The following is a 24,919-nucleotide window of genomic DNA, read 5'->3' on the forward strand; positions in this document are numbered from 1 at the left end:
CCCAACAGGTTTTGTGCATCAAAGGTAAATGTTAGCATGGTGTTCAACTTTGATAGGATTTTGTCAAACAGCTAGCTAGTGAGAGCGATAGGGCAGTAGCTGCTCAGGGATGTTGGGAATTTTTTGGCTTTTAGGAATGGTACTATTATTGTGTTTCTCCATGCTCTTGGCATTACTATTTTCCAAATCAAGTTCAAAAATTCAAGCAGAGCCTCTACAATGCTTGTGATAAGTTTAATCACTGAATAGTGGATACGGTCAAGACCCGCTGCTGTTTTTTTGCCAGCAGGAGGTACTTTGTTTACTGTCAAGGGAGCATATAAGGTTCACTTAAAGGGTCCCTGAAACGGTTCGGACAAATTTTGTACAAGTTACCCTCCTCCCTAGCCACGCATTTCCTCCTCAACTCGTTCGCCGAGTGATCGGGGCTAAGCTCCGCCTTCGCAGGCTTTACGTCATGTCGTGACGTGTTGTCGCCTATTTCCGGTTGTCTTGGAGCCAGCGCGCGAAGGCTCTCCCACGGCCGGACTGGAGAGGCGCGCGCGCGCCTCTCCAGTCCGGCCGTGGCTCTCCAACCTCTCCGCTCATAGTCATGGCTAGGTGGCGTATGCCACCGCCCGGTTTAAAGGGTTCAGCCTCATCCATCCATCCAGCGAGAGCGATCAAGCAGCGTGCGTTGCGAGCGTTCTGTCGCAGCGCCGAGGTAACCACAGGCGAGCTGGCTGTTTTGACGGATAGCCAGAGGCGTAAACTAAAGCCCCTCCATACCGCTGTGATGGAGCTTCGTAGACGTACGTGAGCGGCCTGATCGGCATGCGCTGTCCAGCCATCTGGTGGCGCAAAGCTTAACCAGCCAAATACAGAGCTAATATTCCTGTAACCAAGTGTAAAACATTTTAAACATGACAACGTGTTCAAGATTACGCTCCTGCCAAAAGTTTGAGCTAGCTGCAAAGTAGAAAAAACTTGGTTACTGCTATATTACCTGTGTTTGGTTGAGCTTTGTGCCGCAGGTGGCTGCACCATGCAAGCAGTTCACTTTTGCACCTCCGTTCCTCACGTAAAACGTGGTCAAGCGTCCAGTACACTTGCTCTTGCGTTTACCTGAATACGGGAAATGCTAAACTCTATGGTGGCAAACCTTCGACGTGAAGCGACAGCCGCAAGCGCGTAGATGCTGGCGCCGTTTGGATACCGAAAGTCCGATGCGCTGCAGCCACTCCGCTCGTCTGCTGCCTTGCAGCGGGGCACGATGTCGGAGCTTGACATGTCGCCGATCGCTACGTTTGCAGCCCACAATGCAACAAGGGCGAACCATGGTGCTCGCGAAAAGAAAGAACAAGACCAACACTGACCGCGCAGCTCTCGTTAACACGGAGCACGTTTTAACACAAGCAGACGACACTTGCTGTGGGCTGGAAGTGCTATTAGTGTAGTGATACATGTCCTTCTGCATTCTATTTCTGTTACTTTCTTTTTATAGAAACAAATTAACTACATCTAAACTATTACGAACAACATTTGTTCACCATAATGTTGAAAAATTATCGATGACCTGGGCAGCCAATCGGCATAGCTCGCCCTACTGACGTGATATGGTCAAATCGCGTCACTTAGTCAGGGGCGGCTGAAAACTCAGCCGATTAGTGTGCTGCGATCGGTAGCGATGTACCTTTTGAAACCTTATAAATTACACGCCTTACGTGGAACGCTTAGATGCGCTCCACGTAAAGCTAACGCCCTGTTGGCCACATGAAGTCATGGCAAAGTGAAATGTTCAATGGAAGGGTAACTCTCCCTTCACTTGTATTTTGAATTTTTTATAAACGATAAGAAGGGTTTGTGTGGGGCGATTTTCATCATTTATTTTGCTCTCTTTTATGGCACGCTGAGAATTGATCTAGAGTAAATACGGTGACCCAGAAAAAACGTACCAGGGCCCCTTTAAGAGCACATTAGGACCACTTGTGCTGACAGATGCAGCAAAACACCCTGCAGCAGCACGCTCCATGTCTACAGATTTTTAATTGAAAATTGACATAGTTCAACATGGCTGTTGACGCTTCTCTACAGTACCATGGTGCAGTGTTCTCTTATGTCTGCGCAAGTACTCAGCCCGCGCAAACAACTTGGAGCAGACAGCGCAACAGTATGGTTGGTCACCTGTATGAATGCTCAGGTGTTGCTTCATGGCACTCTCATGGTCATGGCTGTCATGGCTTCTCGCTTGTGTGGGTGCGCAGGTGGGTATTCAGGTGGGTCTTTTGTGAGAAGCTCCGAAGGCATGAAGGGCATTGAAATGGCTTCTCGCCTGTATGAGTGTGCATGTGGTTCTTCATGTTGGACTTGCGTGAAAAAACACGAGGGCAAGAAGGGCATTGAAATGGCTTCTCGCCTGTGTGGGTGCGCAGGTGTTCTTCTATGCTGGACTTATGTGAGAATCTTTGAGGGCATAAAGGGCATTGTAACGGCTTCTCGCCTGTGTGGGTGCACAGGTGGATTTTCATGGTGGACTTATACAAGAAGAGTCGAGGGCATGAAGGGCACTGCCACGGCTTCTTACCTGTGTGGGTGTGCAGGTGGGTGTTCAGTTGGGACTTCCGTGAGAAGCTCTGAAGGCATGAAGGGCATTGATATGGCTTCTCGCCTGTATGAGTGTGCATGTGTTCCGTCATAGTGATCTTGCGCGAAAAGACCCGAGGGCAAGAAGGGCATTGAAATGGCTTCTCGCCTGTGTGGGTGTGCAGGTGGGTATTCAGGTGGGTCTTTCGTGAGAAGCTCCGAAGGCATGAAGGGCATTGAAATGGCTTTTCGCCTGTGTGGGTGCGCAGGTGGTTTTCCATGGTTGACTTATGCGAGAAGCTTTGAGAGCATGAAGGGCACTGCCATGGCTTCTCACCTGTGTGGGTGCGCAGGTGGGATTTCAGGTGGGTCTTTCGTGAGAAGACCCGAGGACAAGAAGGGCACTGAAATGGCTTCTCGCCTGTGTGGGTGCGCAGGTGGTCTTTCAGGTGGGTCGTTTGTGCGAAGTTCCGAGGGCATGAAGGGCACTGTAATGGCTTCTCGCCTGTGTGGGTGCGCAGGTGGATTTTCATGGTGGACTTATGCGAGAAGCTTTGAGGGCATGAAGGGCACTGCCATGGCTTCTCACCTGTGTGGGTGCGCAGGTGGGCTTTCAGGTGGGCCTTTCGTGAGAAGAGCTGAGTACAAGAAGGGCACTGAAACGGCTTCTCGCCTGTGTGGGTGCGAAGGTGGTCTTTCAGGTGGGTCGCTTGTGAGAAGCTCCGAGGGCATGACGGGCACTGTAATCGCTTCTTACCTTTGTGGGTACGCAGGTGTTCTTTCAGGTGGGTTTTTTGTGAGAAGCTCCGAGGGCATGAAGGGCACTGTAATGGCTTCTCACGTTTGTGGGTGTGCATGTGGTTCTTCAGGTGGGTCTTTCGTGAGAAGTTCCGAGGGCATGAAGGGCACTGAAATGGCTTCTCGCTTGTGTGGGTTCGCAGGTGTTCCTTGAGCTTGGACTTTTGTGAGAATCTCCATAGGCATGAAGAACATTTAAATGGCCGCTCACCCGTGTGGACGCACAAGTGCCTCTTCAAGGTGTCTCTTCTTGAGAAGCTCTGAGGGCACAAATGGCATTTAAACAGACACTCGCCAGCATGGACCCTGGCATGTGCTTCCGGAAGAAACAGTTTATCAGGCTCATAGTCACAGAGATGATCTTGGTGGAGGCATCCCTGCTGTGAATTGTCACCGCTGGCTGTTGATGGAGAAATAGAAGGCCTCGATGCTGCACAAATGAAACAAAAGTAGTACAGTTGAACCCACTTATAACAACATGCAAGTGCCACGAAAATTTCATTATTATAACCGATAATTGTTATAACCGGGCTGCATGAAAAAAATCTAAATAAAGGGTCGGCATGGCTGTTGTGAGAAAACTACAATGGCGGTGAGGCCAGTGCCCTCCTCCACCACTTTCCTCCATCCGGCTGCTGATTGTGTTGACTTGTTTAACTCTTCAACTCTGCTTCCCTCACACTCTGATCGTGTGCAACAAGCCGCAGCTGCCCGCGTTCAAGAATGGCACTGCTATAACAAATGCAAAGCGGGGTCACGGGTGACAAGTGACATGCGATCTCCGAGGAGGCATCACTTTGGTGGCCTAAAAAGGAGCCTTTTAAAAAATGGGAGAAAGTTGCCGCGGCAGCCCCTCAGCTTGAGAAGTCCGGAAAGAACGCTGGGGCAAGATCACCACAAACATCTTCCCACGTACTTCTCACTGGCTTGCATAAAAAAACCCTATACGCCGCCAAAACAGAAACAGAAAACAGCTCGCCAGTACCGCAGTCAACAGTGGCACCACACTGTTGTAGGAAATCGAGGCCAAGAATTACGTTGTGAGTGGATTGAGCAAGTACGGCAAATTCGGCTTGATACACCTTATCGGAGAAATAAACGTTCGCGGTGCACACTCCAATTGGTCGGAGCAACTCTCCACTCACAGCACGAAATGCATTAGCGTTATTCCAGCGGAACATCACTTTACGGCCTAGTCGGGTTTTGAAAGCCAAACTGATAACGGAGACACTCGCTCCCGTGTCCACTAAGGCCAACGTAGCGACATTGTCCACTAAAACATGAATCTTGTTATGACGCATGGTGACTGGCGGAGGCATAGGGGCGTGTAGCTGATGATGACTGGCGACCTCACCTCCATTGGTCGCGCCGCCTAGTTTCCCGGCAGCGGTGACGTGAGACGTCGTCGCGGAGATGGAGACCTGCGCTGGCGTGAAGGCGGTGGCGTCAAGCTCCGCACAGAAGCTGGAGAGTCACTACGGTGATGCGCCTGGTGGTTTGTCCTGCTATCGGAGTCAGAAGGCCAGCGTGTGCCGCCGCCGTGCCGGTTGCTACGCCGATAAAACGTGCGCGGTCGCTCATACGACGGTGGTGACATGCGTGGGCGATGAGGACAAAATCTGGCGACGTGACCGCGAATACCGCATTGGAAGCAGATGGGACGCTCACGGGGCGCACTAAAATTGTCATTAGCAGGATAACTGGCACGGTCATCCCACTCGTGAGAAACTGCAGGTGCTCTGGGTGAGTAACCGTCGTGGAACTTATAACTGGGATACGCGTTCAGAGTAGGGTTTGGCGCTCTTGAACGAGGAGCGAAGTTGTTGGCGTCTATGGAGGCGGCAGTGATGGACGTCTCACCGAAGTCGCAGTGAGAAAGGGGCTCTCGAACCCGCGGAGTAGAGAGGGAAGCCGCCTCACGTCGGTCAAGCTCTTCGCGCACCACTTGCCGAATAACTGACGCAAGGTCGGATGGAGTTGGGACCAGGTCAACACTGGCGACGTTAGTTACATTGGCCAGGCGGCCGAACTTCGGTGTGATACGCCGAGCTTTCAAGGCTTCAAACGTGCGGCAGTGTCGAATGACGTCGCTTACGGAGTCCAGACTGTCTTTGCCGATGAGGAACTGGTACACGTCCTCGGCGATCCCTTTTAGAAGATGACCAACTTTGTCCTCTTCTGTCATCTGAGGGTCCAGGGCCTTGCACAATTTCAGGACTTCCTCGATGTACGTCGTGCATGTTTCACCGGGAACTTGGGCTCGCTGCATTAGGGTTTGTTCCGCACGCTTCTTTTTAGCTGCCGGATCTCCGAAGCACTTCTTGATTTCATCTACGAACCGTTCCCACGTCGTCATGCTTTCTTCGTGGTTTTCAAACCACACTGACGCGGTTCCCTTGAGGAAGAAGGCAACGTTGTTAAGCTGGGCGGTGGCATTTCAGCCATTGAACCGACTTGCGCGTTGGTAAAAGCTGAGCCATCCGTCCACATCTTCCCCGGCTTTTCCGGCGAAGGTTCGTGGTTCGATGTAGGGCTGCCATTGGGAGCTGGAAGACGGCGGCGGGTTGTCGCCGTCGGAAGCCATCTCTGGTGGCAGACCGGCAATTCGGCGACTTCGGCGAAGCTCCACGGATTGCACTTCTGCGGGCGGTTGGTCGTCGTTGTTCGGGGACGCCGTTGTTGTACCCAGCACCTCCACCAAAACTGTTACGATGGGGTGCGTTTATTTTACAGATGAATTGATGATAAGGGGCCGCGCCGACACCGAGCCGCTACCAAGACAAGCGCACTTCGTTCTCCTCTTCCTCCGTCCTTGCCGTAGCTTTTGCGTAACAGTTGTCAATAGCTTTCTCCAAGGCATACCGCTGCCCCATGTAGTGCAGGGGAAGGTTCGTCGCGAGAACGAGGACCCGGAGGGACTGAATACAGTGGAACATCGTAGATACGATTTTGCGTAATACGTTTTTTGGGGATGATACGTTTTTTGATGTATTTTCATGTGGTTGATACGATCGCGATTTCATCTGAAATTGGATGATACGACTGCAAACTCGTATTTCTGAAACTCGTAGCTTTACATTCAAGTGTACTAGATTAAATTAGATCCACGAACGTGTTAAAGGCCGACGACAGTAGAAGAAAAAACGCGCGCTGCGCGCCAGCGGCAGCAAAAAGCTACCACAAAAGCTACTGCCACAAAAGCGACCGCCACAGCGCCACAAAAGCTACCGAGATGCAGGTTTTCTGTGCCGTGGGAGGGATCGGTCCTGGACTGATTTAAATTTCCGCGCGCCCCGGCGGCAAACGAGCCGCGAGCAAAGCAGACCAATCAGAGCTGCCCCCTTCGCTGATCACACGCGGGCAAGGCCAGTCTGCAGGCGTGCGCTCACTCTTTAAAGGAAGGAAGGTAGTGCGTGCGGCGTGTCCCTCCAGACTGGCCGTGGCACTGGAAACTGTGTCATGTGGACCCGCCCGACCGCTATTTTCGCACTCGTAGTATCGTCTGCTTGCGTCAACTTTCGCGCGCGTTTTTTTTTTTTTGGCTTTTCAGGCGAGATATTCATGCGTTCAAGCGGCTGAATGAACCACCTGCCCTTGTCCGCCAGTCGTATCGCTCGTTGTGTCACGCTCTGTACGATGTTCCTTTGTTTCGGAATTCTTGGCCTCGTGGTGACGCGACCTCTGTAGCTATGTCAAGGAAACTGTTATCTTTCAAAATAACTTGTTTACGGACTTTGAAAAAAGGAAAGTTCAGCGAAAACTCATGAGCTGTTATAAAGTTGCTCAATAAAAGTGTGTTGACTGCGGCTCGTGCGGTGTCGTGATGCTGCTCCGCATAACACGTGTGTTATGCAGAGCAGTATTACTCGACTCCACAGAAAGCTTTGCTAGCGAGTTTGTCATCAAGTAAGCCTGTTTTCTTACGTTTTGGGGCTTGCTTTGGATGATATGTTTTATTTTCTAATTCCCGCGAAGATCGTATCAACGGGGTTCTACTGTAAGCTGCAGGGTCTCCTGCGAGGGCAACGTTGAGGCAGACTGCTCTACCGCTTACTTGGCACTTGGTCCGGTGTACTTGGTACACCGGCACTTGGTGATCGTGGCTTTCAGCCACATCAGAAATACTTCCTCAAGTTTTGAGTGGGCACCTTGGCTGACATTCTTCTGTGGGGATCCTGCAGATTTCTCAGTGGCTTCTAAAATCTACACCTTGTGTTTAGGGAGTCTAATATTGTCTGCTTTGAGATTTCAAATTGATTTGTGACGTCCGCTTGCGATCAGCCACTTTGCACTTGCCAGATAATGGTGGCCTTCTATTCCATCCGTCTATCTCCTATAATTTCCTCGCTTCAAAGCCTTTATCGAACTGGAGGCGGACAACGAACATGGTGTCAGTGCCATCGGTAGAAACTGCCTATGAAACCACTGCAGACCATCACTTGTTGAAGCGGCTGAGCCTAGTGTCGCTGTATGCTGTGCGGGGCAGCTCACACTTCACATAGTTTTGCCCGTCGAAGACGCCACAGCGCCAATTGCAAGAGGGGCATTTTGCGGATACACTTGGATATCGCCAGCGCACAAGGAGGAAGCGCAGAAACATGCATGCTTACAGTCACGGAGGGACCTGCTGGCATGTAAGCGTTGATCTCGACAATAGGGGTGGGCCACCAGAAGGCGCAGAAGGCCGTACACCAATTTGAGCCGCGCATATTAGAAGACCTTGGAAAAAAAAAGCTGAAGCCCAACGCAGTTCCAACAATTTTCTCCCACCGACCTGTCGTGAAGCACAGGAAGCCCCCTCGACAGCGGCATGATCCTCGAACTGACAGTAGTAAGTGATTGCTGCTGCTTGATCCTTGTCCGGCCTCTAATAATTTCAGCAATAATGATCTCGGTCGCTTAACGACGCAGCCAACGACACTATGATCCCTGTCGCCACCGCATGCTTGCCCGCAATCTACAATGTGTCGGCAATAGGGCCCCCCGCTAATCAAAATCGCAATTTTAACTATCCTACTACATAATTTAACAGTATGTTGGTGTGAACTATCAAAATACCTTATCCAGAGGCATTTCTTTTGCCAAAAAATATAGAATGCCTTCTCCCATAGGTATACCGAGTATTTGTTAAGCTTCATTGACACCGACGCCTAAAGAAAAATCTGTGAATACCTTTCCTCAGCATCTGTTATTTTTGGTGATGAGTGGTTGCCGGCACCGCTTCATTGCAATGAAATTGCGCAACTGTCCTATTCAACGCAGAAACCACAGTGCAAGGGCTACTTTGACATTGAGACAAACACATGGACGGACGACGCACTCGCCAGTAATTCATTATAAGAAGGCACGCTGAATGTAATACCTGCGGTGCACATGCGCACACATGCAAGGAAAAACTGCCAAACACAGAGCGATTTGCCACAAGCAATACTAGTTCAGATGCACAAAGTAAAGCAGCGTATCATGTGGCAGAAAATATAACTGGAGTATAGAACTCGCCTCAAAGCTCCTTTTACATCAGCGTGTGTCATTCATACGACTTTAAGATGAAACCAACTTCCTCATAAACGTTGCCTTCAGCATTGTCCATGCTGTTATCACCATTTTTCAAAATTTTCTACGCCACTGGGGTGCGCAACTGGCCCAAAATTATGTGCCTCCATCGAATTCTGCGGCCCGCCCGCGGGAGCCCAGGCGCAATAGCGTGCCGTGCGCAGCGTGCGCGCAAGGAGAATCGAGGAGGAAAGCGCGGTGGGGAGGAGAGTGTCGCTACTTTCAAATTATCAAGGGGCTTTATTTCATCCCGCGCTCGCGTGCCCCACAATATTTTGTGGCGGAGTGTACAAGTGACCATATGCGACTAACAAGTGCCGACAGCGCGAAGCCTCGCGGGAGGGTGCAGAAAGCGGTGCCTGCTATCGAGGCTTTACTGGTAATGGAAGCTCTCAAATGGCATGCGAGATGCGTGCAACGGGGGTTTGGCGCTGCAGAAAAACATGGTGGCGATGTCTCCACCTGCTCGATCTCATCTCAGTTTTCTGTCACCACTTTTAAACACTGTGGAATCGGAAAACCACATAACATATCTAGATCCGCTCGAGCACCCCCAGCTCGTCGCACGTGGACCCTCACACTGCAACGATTCTCGCCGAGAGAGCATGTCAAATCTTCCCATCGAAAGCTGCTGACCTAGGTCCAATTCGAAGAGTGCAAACGAGAGCTTGGGAAGCAGCGAAGAAAACAACACACGTCTCAAGCTGCTCGGGCACCACCATTTCAGCGTGTGTCGGTGTCTCATGCTGCAACAATTAGTGCAATGCGTAGATATCAACCACAGTTGAGTTTGCCAAATGTTTCAGTCACTTCAGACGGTATGTTTGCCCAGTTGAAATATTTTTTTCTTGCATTTTTTTTCCCAAAATGTTTTAGCATACTACGATAAAAGAGAGAGAGAGAAACATTTATTGTTAATGAGGTGGGGTGACTTCCTCATAGCGTGGAGCCCAGGGCCCCATTGGCTCGCGCCACCCTGCGTGCCAGCTGGATCAGCCGTCGCAGCTCTTGCGGGTCTAAGCTGGTCAGCGTAGTCTCCCAGGAGGAAAGTGAAGGAATAGGGGAGTGGCCCGGAGGGTGTGAGCACTCCCAGGTGCAATGGCATTACATTTTACAACCATTTAAGGTAATGCACATCCATGGGCAAGGTGTTGCAATCATGAGAATTATGCATCCCTTGCCGAGCACTTTGGTGCCGAAAGGCCATGGCGTCACTATAAACGTGAAGCCATGGCCTACCAGATTAGACAGCGAACCGCCAGATTGTAGAGGCCATGGGTACACCATGAACAGGCTGAGCAGGCTTGCTGCCATAGATGTCGCCACATGAAGTCATGGCAAAGAGAAATGTTCAATGGAAGGGTAACTAACTCGCCCTTCACTTGCATTTAGAATCTTTTATGAGCAATAAGAAGGGTTTGTGTGGGTCAATTTTCATCATTTATTTTGCTCTGTTTTATGGCACGCTGAGAAAAGATCTAGAGTAAATATGGTGACCCAAAAAAAGTGTACCAGGGCCCCTTTAAGAGCACATTAAGACCACTTGTGCTGCCTGATGCAGCAGAACACCTTGCAGCAGCATGCTTCATGTCTACAGATCTTTAATTGAAAATTGACATAGTTCAACATGGCTGTTGACCTTCTCTACAGTACCATGGTGCAGTGTTCTCTTATGCCTACTCAAGTAATCAGCCCGCGCAAACGATTTGGAGCAGACAGCGCAACGGTTTGATTGGTCACCTGCATGAACGCTCATGTGTTGCTTCATGGCACTCTCGTGGTCATGGCTGTCATGGCTTCTCGCTTGCGTGGGTGCGCAGGTGGGTATTCAGGTTGGTCTTTTGTGAGAAGCTCCGAAGGCATGAAGGGCATTGAAATGGCTTCTTGCCTGTATGAGTGTGCATGTGGTTCTTCATGCTGGACTTGCGTGAAAAAACACGAGGGCAAGAAGGGCATTGAAATGGCTTCTCGCCTGTATGAGTGCGCACGTGGTTCTTCATGTAGGACTTGCGCAAAAAGACACGAGGGCAAGAAGGGCACTGAAATGGCTTCTCGCCTGTGTGGGTGCGCATGTGTTCTTCCATGCTGGATTTATGCGACAATCTTTGAGGGCATAAAGGGCACTGTAACGGCTTCTCGCCTGTGTGGGTGCGCAGGTGGATTTTCATGGTGGACTTATACGAGAAGAGTCGAGGGCATGAAGGGCACTGCCATGGCTTCTTACCTGTGTGAGTGTGCATGTGGGTGTTCAGTTGGGACTTTCGTGAGAAGCTCTGAAGGCATGAAGGGCACTGATATGGCTTCTCGCCTGTATGAGTGTGCATGTGTTCTTTCATAGTTTTCTTGTACGAAAAGACCCGAGGGCAAGAAGGGCATTGAAATGGCTTCTCGCCTGTGTGGGTGTACAGGTGAACTTTCATGCTGACCGCCTGCGAGAAGCGTTGAGGGCATGAAGGGCACTGCCATGGCTTCTCACCGGTGTGGGTGCGCAGGTGGGTTTTCAGATGGGCATTTCGTGAGAATCTCTGAGGGCATGAAGGGCACTGCCATGGCTTCTCACCTGTGTGGGTGCGCTGGTGGTCTTTCATGTGGTACTTGTGCAAGAATCTCTGGGGGCATGAAGGGCACTGAAATGGCCGCTCACCCGTATGGATGCACAAGTGCTTCTTCAGGTTGCCTTTTCTTGAGAAGCTCTGAGGGCACAAATGGCACTTAAACAGACACTCGGCAGTATGGACCCTGGCATGTGCTTCTGGACGAAACAGTTTATCAGCCTCATAGTCACAGAGATGATCTTGGTGGCGGCATCCCTGCTGTGAATTGTCACCGCTGGCTGTTGATGGAGAAATAGAAGGCCTCGATGCTGCACAAATGAAACAAAAGTAGTACAGTTGAACCCACTTATAACAATATTCAAGTGCCATGAAAATTTCATTTTGTAACCGTTAATTGTTATAACCAGGCTGCATGAAAAAAATCTAAATAAAGGGTCGGCATGGCTGTTGTGAGAAAACTACAATGGCGGTGAGGCCAGTGCCCTCCTCCACCACTTTCCTCCATCCGGCTGCTGATTGTGTTGACTTGTTTAACTCTTCAACTCTGCTTCCCTCACACTCTGATCGTGTGTAACAAGCTGCAGCTGCCGCGTTCCAAGAACGGCACTGCTATAACAAATGCAAAGCGGGGTCACGGTGTTTCTACTATGGCTTTAGTGGATACCGGAGCAACTGTATCCGTAATGAGTCTCAGTGTTAAAGGTCGGTTGGGGCGCAAAGTTGTATTTCGGTGGGACCAGGCTGCAACGTTTTGTGGAGTGAGCGGTGAGTCGTTGCGTCCTGTTTGTGTGTGCACTGCTGAAGTATCCCTGGCTGGTGGAGTTCTCGCGACGGAATTTGTAGTTATTCCCCGATCGACGCACGAAGTGATTTTGGGCATCGACTTTTTGCGACAGTGTGGTGCGACCGTCGATTGTCGCACGGGGGAAGTTTTCGTCGATGGCCATGTTTCGTCCGGGCTCTCAGAGGAGACTTGCTGTCAAGGTGAACTGTGTATCCGCAGATACTGTTGTGCCTGCGTCTACCTCTGTGTGCGTGCCGGTTGTATGTCGCGGTAATGTTCCAGACAGTTTCGATGCCTCCGTAGAGCCAATGCATCTAAATTGTGTGAAGAAGAATGTTTTTGTCCCTCATTGTGTGGTATCCATCGGCAACGGGCGCGCTGGCTTGTGGACGACCAACTGCTCGGCAGACGCCGTCTCGCTTCCAAACGGCTTGAAACTTGCCTACTTTACAAAATACACGTCTTCGTCCATAGACGTACTAACAGACCCACCATGTGAACCTGCTGACCTTCGCCACGTCTCGGACAAAAAGCTTCTGTCTATGATAAACAAGTCGCTCAGCACAAGGGAGCGCCATACCTTGGTGGATACGCTTTCTAAGCATCTGTTAGTGTGAGTGACATGATGCGAGTGTGAAGTGAGTGACATGATGAAAAATGGGATCATACAAGAGTCCTCGAGTCCTTGGGCAGCTCCGGTCATACTCGCTAGAAAGAAAGATGGTACAGTGGAACCTCGATGATACGATCACGGCTAATACGAATTTCCGGATGATACGAATTTTTCTGCGGTCTCGGCCGAGCCCCATTACTTTGCAACGTGCTAGAAAACGGTTGTTACGAATCGATTTTCGACCCGCGTCGGTTGATACGAATAAATGCCGCCCCACCGACGGCTGCGAAGAGAACAGTGCGCAGTCACGCGCTTTCTCCCTTTCTCTTTTGGTGCGGAGGCGACGCCGGACAGCGCGGAGGCCGCGAATGGGCGCGAAGAGTTCGAAGCGGTGGCACTTTTGTTGCTTTTGTGCTTTTCCTCCTTTTCCGCGTGCCATCGGGCGGAGTGGCTGCCGTGCTTCGGGCCGCGTTCTTTTTTGCGCCATTTTGCCTAGTCGCAGCGAGCTATGTCTACCGAGATACGATCTCAGCTGATTCGCGCGGCCGTACGCCGAGGCGCGGGAGCCTCCGTTGGCGCTTCTTCCGTCCGCTGCGTTATCCGTGCCGATGGCACAGGGCGATTGTGGGTTTCGCTGCTGGAGTCACACGGTGCAAGATAGCGCGGCACGTAATCCACGGTGCAAGGTTGCGCTCGTTCAGTCGGGTGCTCCTCCGCTTCTCCCGCTAATCGCCATATTTTTCTTGCCGTAGGAGCGCTTCCGTATTCCGAAGGCGTGCTTCGTCCAAAGTTTATTCGCCAACGAGCGACGATCCATCACTAACCTGGGAGTTCTCAGTAATCCGAATTCTGCGTGTCAAGTGAAGACGCCGGCGTGGTTTACGAAGCAGACAACTGCGGTTGCCATCTTGCCCCTGTCACAGCAGCAACCAATGGAGAGACGCCTTTCAGCACGGGAGCCAATCGGAGGCCCGCTTTTATCAGAGGGCCCGTGTGACTACCTATCGCAGACCCGCGCTTCTTTGGTGTTTGTGCGTTTGTTACAAGTTGGCGACGACGGGCGAATTGAGAAGCGGAATGGCGAAACTTTGAGCTTTCGAACGATACCAAGATGGCGGCGCTCGGTGGCGGGAAATACGAGATATGGCTCCATGAACTGCGGTGATTTTGGCGATTTAAAGCTGTTTTCTCGCCCTGCGCACTGACGAATTAAACTTTTTCGGGCACTTTCAGCGCGTTTTCAGCTAAACCATTTTGATGCAGCGTAGATTACGCGTTGCAACGCGTAATCTACGCGTTTAAACGCGTGGTTTTCAAAAATCGATTTTTCTCGCGATTTTCGCGATCTGATCCCCGCGTCCCCCCTTAATTTAGCTAGTTCTAATTGTGTTTCGATGATATGAATTTCGGCTAATACGAATATTTTTCGTGACCCCGTGAGAATCGTATCATCGAGATTCCACTGTAACTGGAGATTTCGCGTCGATTATCGAAAATTAAACGCCGTGACTAAGAAGGATGTCTATCCGCTGCCCCGGATTGATGATGCAATTGAGTGCCTTCATTTGGCCTCTTATTTTTCTTCAGTGGACCTACGCTCAGGATATTGGCAAATCCCGATGCACCCGGCAGACAAGGAGAAAACAGCCTTCATAACTCCGGATGGATTATTCGAATTCAATGTGATGCCATTTGGGTTGTGCAATGCTCCAGCAACCTTTGAAAGGTTCATGGACACCATTCTGCGTAGGTTAAAGTGGAACATCTGTATGTGCTATCTTGAAGACGTTGTTATATTCGGGCGCACATTCAATGAGCACAATACCCGCCTGGATGTTGTCCTTGACTGCATCAAAAACGCTGGCCTGGTTCGGAACTCCAAGAAATGTAACTTTGGCGACCGTCAAACCCTTGTGCTAGGTCATCTTGTTGACAAAGACGGTATCCGGCCTGATCCCCTCAAGACGGCAGCTGTTGAGGCATTCAGTGCACCGCAGTGAGTGAAGCAACTTCGTAGTTTTCTGGGCCTTTGCTCTTACTTTCGCAGATTTATTCCTGGTTTTGCTGACGTCGCCTATCCTTTGACAAATCTGCTACCTAAAGATGCACGGTTTGAGTGGACACCCGAGTGCGATTCTGCATTTCGTCAGTTGAAGTTCCTGCTGACCTCCCGACCTACCCTTCGCCACTTCAATCCAACTGCGCCGACAGAAATCCACACAGATGCTAGTGGCGTTGGTCTGGGTGCCGTCTTGGTCCAACGCTATGACGGCCGTCAGCACGTGATTGATTGCTTATGCAAGTCGCTCATTAAGCTAACCTGAACGCAATTACACAGTCACAGAGCAAGAATGCCTTGCTGTAATCTTTGCTGTTCAGCGATTTCGCTCTTACTTGTTCGGACGCCCATTCCTAGTCGTCACAGACCACCATTCCCTGTGCTGGCTCGTGAACCTTCGCGACCCTTGTGGTCGCCTTGCGCGTTGGGCTTTGAGGTTGCAGGAATATAACTTCACTGTGTCCTACAAGAGTGGCCGAAAACATGCTGACGGAGACTGCCTTTCCCGTATGCCGCTTACCATGACGGACTGCGACGCAGACGATTTTGATCATCTCGTTGCCTCTGTGACACCGCTTTTCCTGATATCGATGCCTTCAAAGCAGAGCAACGGACAGACACCAAATTGGAGCCACTCTTCACTTCAGCCCGTTCTACTGCAACAAGCAGCTACTGTGTACGTGGCGGGCTCCTGTAAAAAAGGAACTACTCAAGCACGGGGGCACGCTTCCTTCTAGTGGTGCCGGAGCGTCTCCGGCCAGCAATCCTTCAGGCTATGCACGATGACCCTACCTCCGGTCACCTAGGCACTGTGCGCACCCTTTATCGCATTCAAGAATGTTTTTACTGGCCCCGGATGCGACATTCGGTTGAGTTGTATGTCGCCAGCTGCGTACAGTGCCAACGTCGGAAACGTCCAACCACTGCCCCATCTGGTCTCCTTCAACCTGTGCCGCCTCCAAGCTTGCCCTTTCAGCAAGTTGGAATTGACCTGTTAGGACCTTTTCCTCAGTCATCCAAGGGGAACCGCTGGATAATTGTCTGTGCCGACTATTTAACGCGCTATTGCGAGACGGCGGCTATACCATCAGCCACTGCTACCAAAGTATCGCTCTTCTTACTTCACGTTATTGTTCTGCGACATGGACCGCCTTGTGTTATTATAAGCGACCGGGGACGTCAATTCACAGCGAACATCGTGGAAGAGCTTCTACGTTTATGTGACTCGCACCTCAGGCACTTCACACCGTATCATCCGCAAACGAACGGCCTCACTGAGTGCACTAATCGAACGATCACGAATATGCTTTCCATGTATGTTGTGTCCGATCATAAGAATTGGGATGAAGTTCTACCGTTTATTACTTACGCATACAACACCGCCAAACATGAGACAACCGGTTACAGCCCCTTCTTCCTTCTATATGCTCGGCCGCCCAGGTATACGCTCGACACTGTCCTCCCTTTTTACCACCACGACAATCCTGCGGTCGTGGATACGCTATGCCTCACTGAAGAGGCTCGGCGACTTGCGCGTCTTCGGACTTTGGCATCGCAAGAAAACTCCAAAGCACGCTACGACGCACGACATCGGCCTGTTACATATCACCCTGGTGATCTCGTTTGGCTTTGGACTCCCACAAGGAAGCGCAGCTTGTGCCAAAAGCTACTGGCAAACTACGATGGACCGTATGTTGTCATCTACAAGATCAGCGACGTGAACTACACTCTCGCGCGCCTCACGAACACTGGTCGACGCTCTGCTAGGACACAAGTCGCGCATGTCGCCAGGTTGAAATCATGCACGCCACGACAAGCCAGTTGACTCGCCCAGTGGGCTTTGTCTGCGAGGAGAGGTATGTTGCGTCCAAGCGCGTAAAAGGGACGTGCGGATAAAAAGGAGGAAGGAAGAGAAAAACGACGACTGAGCAGCGGCCATTCCTGCTGTTCGTAGCCTGCTGTTCCTGCTCTAGCACGCCTAAATAAACCCCTTTTCCCCGTGCTTGTAACAATACGGTAAGCATTTCTTTTTCGAATTTTCGTGCCGAACCTGCACATACCCAAATCCTCTTTATAACGAAGTTTTTCGGGAATTTGTCAATTTCGTTATATCCAGGTTTAACTTAGCAGGTTTAACTGTATTGGAATTCCACTTAGCGCCAGTAAACATTATGTAAACCATTTTGCAAATCTTATGCTGCAACTGCAAGCGCCAGAATCGCCAAGAAGAGGCTGGGCCTTGGTCAGGTGTCGTAAAATTGGGGGCGAGATCCACCCCTGGAAAGGCTGACGCCACTGTCAGCTTTTCGGCGTGACGTGGTACGAGGAATCACGTGGACACAGCAACCGCGTCGTCTGCTTCGGAAGAGCCGAACAGAGCTGAAAACAAAAGTTTAAAGTCCCACCTGCGCTCCGATTCTGATTAAGTCGGGATCTTTTCCCGGCTGGAGTGTCTGCTTGACAACACTTGTAAGCACTATAATACGTAGTGGCTGCCTTTGAAGGCGTCCAAAATGGTAGGCTACTACTCGGTGCCGCAGCGCCGGACATATGCAACGGAGCCCGGTGCCAGCCTTCACAAGTACCCGCAGGCCAAGAAGCTGCATGTGCCTTGGGTTTCGAAACTTAGAACCAGCAAGCAGCCATCGGCTACAACTCGGGTGTGTAACAAGCACTTCCGCGAGAGATTTCTGCTACAGCGTTGGGGCTGCGATGTTCGGTGAGTAGCAGAAAGCGCGCATTGAGAAGCTCGCCTGCGCGTGCTGCCCGGTTAATGTAACGTAGCCTTGGTCTATCAACTTGTTGATGCTAGATAGTATCAAGTCCACTGTAATGGAAGGGGAACGGCGAGAAGCACATTAAAAAAAGGCATGGCATATGCTCATGTTTGTGTTAGCACCAAACAATGAACGTACTGAATTCGTCGCTGCAAAGACCGACAAACATAAAGTGCGACGCAACTTGAGAAATAACGATATTGAAATGTCTAACAATTCTAAAGAAAAAAATAAATGATTGAATCGTCGCGTTGGCACATCACAAGTCCCCGTATAGCGTCGAAGTCCCTATAGTTAAAACGAAATTACAGTAAAACCTCGATAATTCGAAAGAAGGCCGCCGGACCACGAAAATTCTTCGAATTAAGCGGATTTTCGAATTAACCGAAATGTAGGGAAAAAAAAAAGAAAACAAGCAAGAACTTGCCGCAAAAGGAAATCACCTTTATTTCCCATGTCAGAGAAAGGTTACTTAAAGTAATCACTGATGCGGGATTGCTTGGCGCGGTAGTTCGCCGCCCCAAGTGCCATATTCTCTAGCTGGCTCACAACACGCAGCATGTCAAAATCACCACCGCTGCACTCAACGAAGCTGCGGACGATGCTGACAGAATCGACAACCACCACTGAAGCGGGCGTGCGGGTAGGTTCGTTATCATCGCCATTATCGCCGGCTGACACATTGTGGGTAAGATTTCACTTTCCACGTCGACATACGCTGTCTGAACATTTGCTTCAACGTTCAAATATTCGACGCCGCCTAGCCCGCCGCCGTCTTCTTTGCCCGAGTCGGTGATCCGGGCACACATCAAGTCTCCCTCATCATCTAGGCAGGAAGAGCTGCAAGCGTCATCCTGGTCCTCTCCACGTTGCTTACAAAATCCGGCATGTTCAAAACAGCGCCTTATGATATTTGCCTTGAGCTCTTTCCAGGCGTAAACAATCAGGCAAATCGCACCGAGAAGGTCTATCGAGTACTGCTTGCCGTTGTCGTAGCAGAGTAGATTCCGCTTCGACAGGTGGTGACGGTAAATCTTCCTCGTCTGTAGTATCACTCCTGGTCCATCGGTTGAGATATGGCTGTCATGTTTGCAGGGAGGAAGACAATCTTGATGGCTTGCAGGTTTCTGATGTCACCGTGGGCTGGGCAATTATCGATCACAAGAAGAACGTTCCGCCCTCCGGCAGCAAACTTCCGGTCGAGGAGCTGCACGTACTCCTCGAATATCGTTGCCGTCATCCAGGCCTTCTTATTGTGCTTGTACATGACTGCATCCCTTGAAGGAGGACGCGCATGCTTGAAGCATCGGGGCTTCTCCGCTCTGCCGATCACAAGCAACGGAAGCTTGCTGCTTCCAGAGATGTTCGCGCCCAACAGGATGGTAATTCTGTCCTTGGGCTGCTTCCTCCCCGAGACAGTGGTCTCCTTGGCAGCAAATGTTTTAGTTGGAAGCATCTTATAAAATAAGGCTGCTTCATCCAAATTGTAGACATTGTCTTCTTCGTACTCCTGAAGCAGTGGAGTCAACGTACGCTTCCTCCAGTCGTCAATGACGTTTGCGTCCGTGCTGCCGCTTTCTTCACACACCGTCAGGTAGGGGAGGTTGTTGCGTTGTTTAAAACGGGCGAACCAACCATTGCTACACTTGAATTCCTCGTGGCCCAAGCGCCGTGCGAGCTCATCAGCCTTTTGCCGTAGTATAGTGCCGTTCACGGGAAGATGAGCAGCATTTGCATTTTGCAGCCACTTCATCAAAGCAGCTTTGACGTCCGGGTATGTTGGGAAGCGGATCCTTGATCGCTTTTATGAATGCGTCTTAATAACCTCAATAACCTTTGTCTTGTTTTTCAAAATGGTCGAAAGCGTGGACAAAGGCACCTTGTGTTTCTCGGTGTTTCTTGTTAAGCACGCCAATTGCATCGGTCTAAGCTGCTCGGCGGCTAAATCAGAACTCCTAGTGGTGGACCTAAAAAAAAACAGGTTATCTCTAACATTCGAGTCACACTAGATGACACTCCCATCCGCAGGGTTAATAAAATCAAAATCTTGGGTCTCAATATTTCAGACAATGGCTCCAACGATGAAACCATAAAATTAATCCACACTGCGATTCTCAATACAGCTTCACTAATTAAGCGCATCTCCAATCGTCATCGCGGCATGCGAGGAGCAGACACACGTCGCCTCGTTCAGGCCTTTTGCCTTTGCAGGATCACCTACTCCATCCCTTACCTCTACCTCACACTCACGGAGACCAAGCAACTCAACAGACTCATCCGCACTGCCTATAAAACTGCTCTTCATCTCCCTAAATCAACGCCCACAGAGAAACTCCTTCAACTGGGGGTGCACAACACCCTGGGAGAGCTCGTAGAAGCACACCTCTTAGGTCAATATCAAAGGTTATCACATACACAAACTGGTCAAATACTTCTGCACAGACTCGGAATCAACCTACCCGGTCATACCACGGCCACGCGCTCTCCTCCCACTGCTGTTACCTCTCCCATTATGCCACTTCCCAAAAACACCCACCCGGAACATAATCGAGCAAGACGGGAAGCTAGAGCCAAGGCTCTGCAGAAGAGCTACTCTCCTCATTCACAGGCAGTCTATGTAGACGCGGCTGAATATTCAGACCGGCCAGTTTTCTTGTTTCCAGTTGTCAAAATGGAGAAAGCGTCATCATTTTTTGTCCTTAATCTAGCCAACACAGCAACTTTGCAAAATTTGTGCGAACACATTTTAATACTGCTAGTGCGCAAAATTACCTCTCCAAGCATGACTTTTTTAGTGCCTTTGCAAATAATGTGATAAATAGGTGGAAGCATACAGCAGGATTGTGGCAGTGCACCGTTCGGTTTCTGTGAATAGAAATACCAACAGTTTAACTGTCGATTTTCACTGGAAGCTTTGTTGCACAACAGCTACCCTGTTGACAGAGAACTTGAAGACACTGTGGTGGAATTCCTCTGCGAGCACCGTGCACAAGTTCGACTGATAACAGCAGATTCAACTCATTGCAAAGGCAATGGAATTTGCTCACTAGTGTCTCGCTTCTTGAAGTGGAAAGGCTTGACCTTTCGCATTAGTAAAAGGTTTTAGCACATTGTAACAGGAACGCTGCGGAAGAATAACAATCCGCTGGGATTAATTGGCGGTACGGAAGAGGTCTCATCGGCCACTGCAGTCTGCAAACACTGCGCAAAAAACCTGAAGCTGCTATCGACAGGAGAGGATCAAAACGAGTGTATGGCCAGCAATCACTTGAAGACGCCAAAGGTCGGCTGAAGTGATGGCTGGTGTGCACCTCAGATGCCCGGTACATGCTGCTCATTGCCTGATGACAGTGTGCTGTGGGATGTCTTGACTCAAAGCTGTCCCAGAACAAGAATCCTGACAGTTCCATGCAAGTTTCGCCTCTCTCAATGAATGAGCATATTGATACAACAAAGTACGATAGTAGTTAATTGCATTAAAGAATTGTGTTTGAATTTTATTCACCTCAAACACAGTGGTCGACTTACATTCCAGCATTGATCTGTATCCACGTATTTACATTGATATACTGATTTAGGCATAACTAAGAGACTCACTGGGTTTAACGTTATCGTAAAGCCACGCAAGGGCTACGCCAGGGCAAGAGGGCTCTGGATTATGCTCTACCACCTAAGGTGCTTCAATGTGCTCAGTCGAGCAGTATTTTTGCCCCATTCAGAATGCAGACAAGAATCACAAACCAGCTAATATGTCCTCGGCAGCAGAATGTCAACACACTTGAGCAGGTCGTACCAAGCTAGGCAGACTTGGCTATTTACCACACACTCACACAGGCAAGCAAATGTAAGAGAAGTGCCGGTCACTGCCCACCTGAGGTGGAGCTTGACTGATCCACAGTCTCTGTAGTCTGCACGCTCGTCGACTTGCTGGCTGCTTTGAAGGAGCACCCAACAGACTTGTCAGCCAGAAGCAAGAAGCTGCACTGCGTGCCAACCTCCTTCTGACCGATCACCTTGGAAAGGGCGTGGCATGCCATTTTGGCAGTGATAGTTTCAGCTAGGCTCATCCCATTTGTGAGGCCTGCAGAAAATAATTGCAGCAATTGCAGTCCTGTTACAGCATCGAGAACAAGAGGTAAATCCAACAACAGAATAAATGCCGGGGCAATTTACATTGCCTAGCCGTAGAACACAACATAATCCTTTCGGTTCAGTATTCCTAAAGGGCTACAGGGGACAATCCACACTGAATACTCGAAAGCAGGGCAACCTTTTTCAGTGAAAGGTTTACGACAGCAGAACGTATCTCCAAGTTTTTTTTCACCTCATACATTTTAAAGCAATTGGTGGAGTCTAAACTAATGCAAAGTGATTGCAAGATCCTAAGGTCATCGCCATTAGCATATGTAATGTCCGCTGGAGGATCCCAGTCACCCCATATCTTGTACCAGTTGATACCATCCTATGCTTGCAAATTTTCTATTTCATCACACTACCTGGATATCTGCTGTCCACGATTGCATGTCAGGTGAATTGGCACCCATTCAGTAGCCCCAATAGACCGTCAGTTACCTGCGCTACACATTATATGAATTGCCAAAGTTCATTTTTAACGCAATAGCATTCTTTAAGGACTTCACCCAGTTAGCAATAGGCCTGTATGTATGTATGCATGTCCGCACCTAACTTTTTTCCCACCAACTTGCGCCACTGAGTTGTCAAATGGGCTGCATCTGGCTGGTGTGCTGAGAGAACTGGGTTGAAAACCAACATCGGCCCAACTTGGGTCACTGAGCGTGTAACATTGGGTATGTGCTGCTCTTCAATGACCCTGGGGCCTCTCCCAATGATCTCCAATTACCCCTGTCTTGCGTTATCTTATTTCAAATTGTGCCTGCAACTTTCTTGATTTCATCATCCCACCTATCTGCCATCCTCGACTGTGCTTTCCTTTCCTTAGCACCTATTGTGCAACTTGACAGACCACCGATTATTTGCCCTATGCATTGCATGGCCTGCCCAGCTCCATTTTTTCCTCTTGATGTCAACTAGAATGTCGGCTACCCCTATATGTTTATTTATTTTTATTTATTTCAGTACCCTCAGGGCCCGAGGGAATTACAGAGGGAAGTGGGTTACATTTGAAAAAGTGGAAAACAAGAAACAGCACTACATTTTTATGAAACGCAGCATAATTGAGGCTCACATGGAAAAAATAAAGTCACATCAATATAATAAAGGAAATTAACAATAAATTGATACACGCCTCTTGATACACGCCACTCTCTTCCCGTTTCCTCAAGTTACACCTAACCTTTTTCGTTCCATTGCTCGTTGCACAAACTTGTTCCCAAGTTTCCTTGTTAACCTCCAAGTTGCTGCCCAATATGTTAGTACCGATAGAATGCAATTACTGTAAAGTTTTCATTTCGATGATAATAGTAAGCTACCTGGTGACGATTTGGTAATGCCTGCAGTATGCGCACTTTCAGGGTTTGTTGTTTCTTTGTTAGTTTTTTTTTGTTGCTTGGGAGAGCTTACGTACACGTTATCTTTGTGCCTTACCTCCCACTTCAATTTTTGCTTTTGAAATCAGCCTAGTTACGGTTTCAGTCTTTACCTTTAATCTTATCTTCATATTTCTGTTCTAAAGTTGCTTATTTGTTTGAGAGCACCAGCCTTAATTCATCTACTTTTACCCTGACTGTGTCTAGGTTGGCCTGTTCCCTCTTAACTAATTTGGTCTTTCTCTCTTGGAACTGAAAACAATCTGAGACCTCACTAACCTATGATCGCTGCCATTTAACCTACCTAACACTTCTACATTCTGCACTATGCTAGGGTCAGCAGTGAGTATAAAATCCATTTCATTTCTTGTTTCCCCATTAGAGCTTTTCCAGGTCCACTTTGTGTTATTGCGCTTCCGGAAAAAGGTATTCATCCTTCAAAGGCAATTCTTTCCGCAAACTCTACCATCATCCCTTGTCTACTATTTCTGGGGTTGATGCCATAGTTGCCAGTCGCCCGTTCTCCCACCAAATTTCCCCCCACTTTTGCATTAATGTCACCCATGAATACAGTAAATTTTCATTTACCTTTTTCATTGCTAATTCAAGATCCTCGTAAAACTGTTCTATTCCTTCATCATCACCACTGGAGGTTGTAGAGTAGGCTTGTAGAACGTGTAATCTATATCTCCCTATTAAGTTTTATTACATCAACTACTACTCTTTCATTATTACTGTCCTGTTGAAGTGACGGCGAACAACCACGGTAGCACAACGCATTAGGCAAGCCTGTGCCCAGCAAAGCAAGCAACATTTAACAAATTGATAGCGGCAAGCACATTCAACAATCGTCGAAATCTGCTCTGCGGGTCAAGTGCATCGGCTTTTACACGACTCATCGAAGGATCCAGCGTAATCGCTAGTGCCTTCATCCCTTCCAGAAAGTACTACACAATTCGTGTCACCCATACAACCCAATTACACAAGCTTGGATGACAACAGACAACGGATAGAACCAGCAATAACATTCAAAAAACTTCTGATACAGAAAGGTGTGCCTTAAGCCGAGTGACAACATTGTAACAGAGATTGGCCCGTGAAAAACGTTCACCAAAAACTTAAAACTATTTACACGCATGTCAATATACCGTAGAATAATCAGTGTTGCCCGCTGTGTCTTTGTGAATTAGAAATCCTACCCTATATTCCCTCTTATGTAGAAGACCTCTAGACCTCTGTAGCAGAGGATGTGGTTGTTAGTCAGCTCTGTGCAAGCTATGCGTTTTTCCAACCTCATGATATCTCAGGCAATGCCAGATTATACCTCAAGGAGCCCCACTAAGCTAGCTACACTAGACAGGGTTCATGTGTTAAATGTTGCCATTTCTAGCGGCAGCCTGTCCAGATCTAGAGATTCCTTGCGCCACCTTGGTCAGGTGCAGCCGCACTGGGCACATGCCATTAGGTATGTGCCACTTTTTATATTATTCATCACATAAAACATATAATCAACAATTGTACGCCCATCATAAGATTGCCAATGACATTAACATCACCAATCATCTCTAAAGAATGGATGCACCACTAATTTTCTTCCTCTTAACCCTTTAAGGGTCTATTTTCTTTGCCAAATGCGAGCCCCCAGGGTTGAAATTGCTCATTGCAGATTTCAAATCTTCAGGGTGACCTATATTGCAAAAAAAAAAAGATG

General features: G+C 49.2%; 1 protein-coding gene across 9 annotated transcripts in view; it reads right to left on the reverse strand.

Annotated features, from left to right (window-relative positions):
- Positions 1–1,743: 1,743 nt before the first annotated feature.
- Positions 1,744–24,919, reverse strand: part of LOC119435763 (gastrula zinc finger protein XlCGF57.1-like) — a 29,614-nt gene continuing 6,438 nt past the window's right edge. For 4 of the 9 annotated variants that reach the window (XM_049659920.1, XM_049659921.1, XM_049659918.1 and 1 more), the window contains 3 exons: positions 21,573–21,782; positions 11,474–11,776; positions 1,744–3,790 (listed from right to left, as the gene is read on the reverse strand). In XM_049659920.1, the coding sequence (XP_049515877.1) occupies positions 2,214–3,790; positions 11,474–11,776; positions 21,573–21,768 (2,076 nt within the window). In that variant the 5' untranslated portion in view covers positions 21,769–21,782 and the 3' untranslated portion in view covers positions 1,744–2,213. Of the gene's footprint in view, positions 3,791–9,815; positions 11,222–11,473; positions 11,777–21,572; positions 21,783–24,919 lie in introns of those variants that run through there. The other 5 variants (XM_049659923.1, XM_049659926.1, XM_049659924.1 and 2 more) reach the window with 5 other exon arrangements.

This window comes from Dermacentor silvarum, unplaced genomic scaffold (genome assembly GCF_013339745.2).
Source record: "Dermacentor silvarum isolate Dsil-2018 unplaced genomic scaffold, BIME_Dsil_1.4 Seq90, whole genome shotgun sequence".
In the NCBI taxonomy this organism is placed as follows: domain Eukaryota; kingdom Metazoa; phylum Arthropoda; class Arachnida; order Ixodida; family Ixodidae; genus Dermacentor; species Dermacentor silvarum.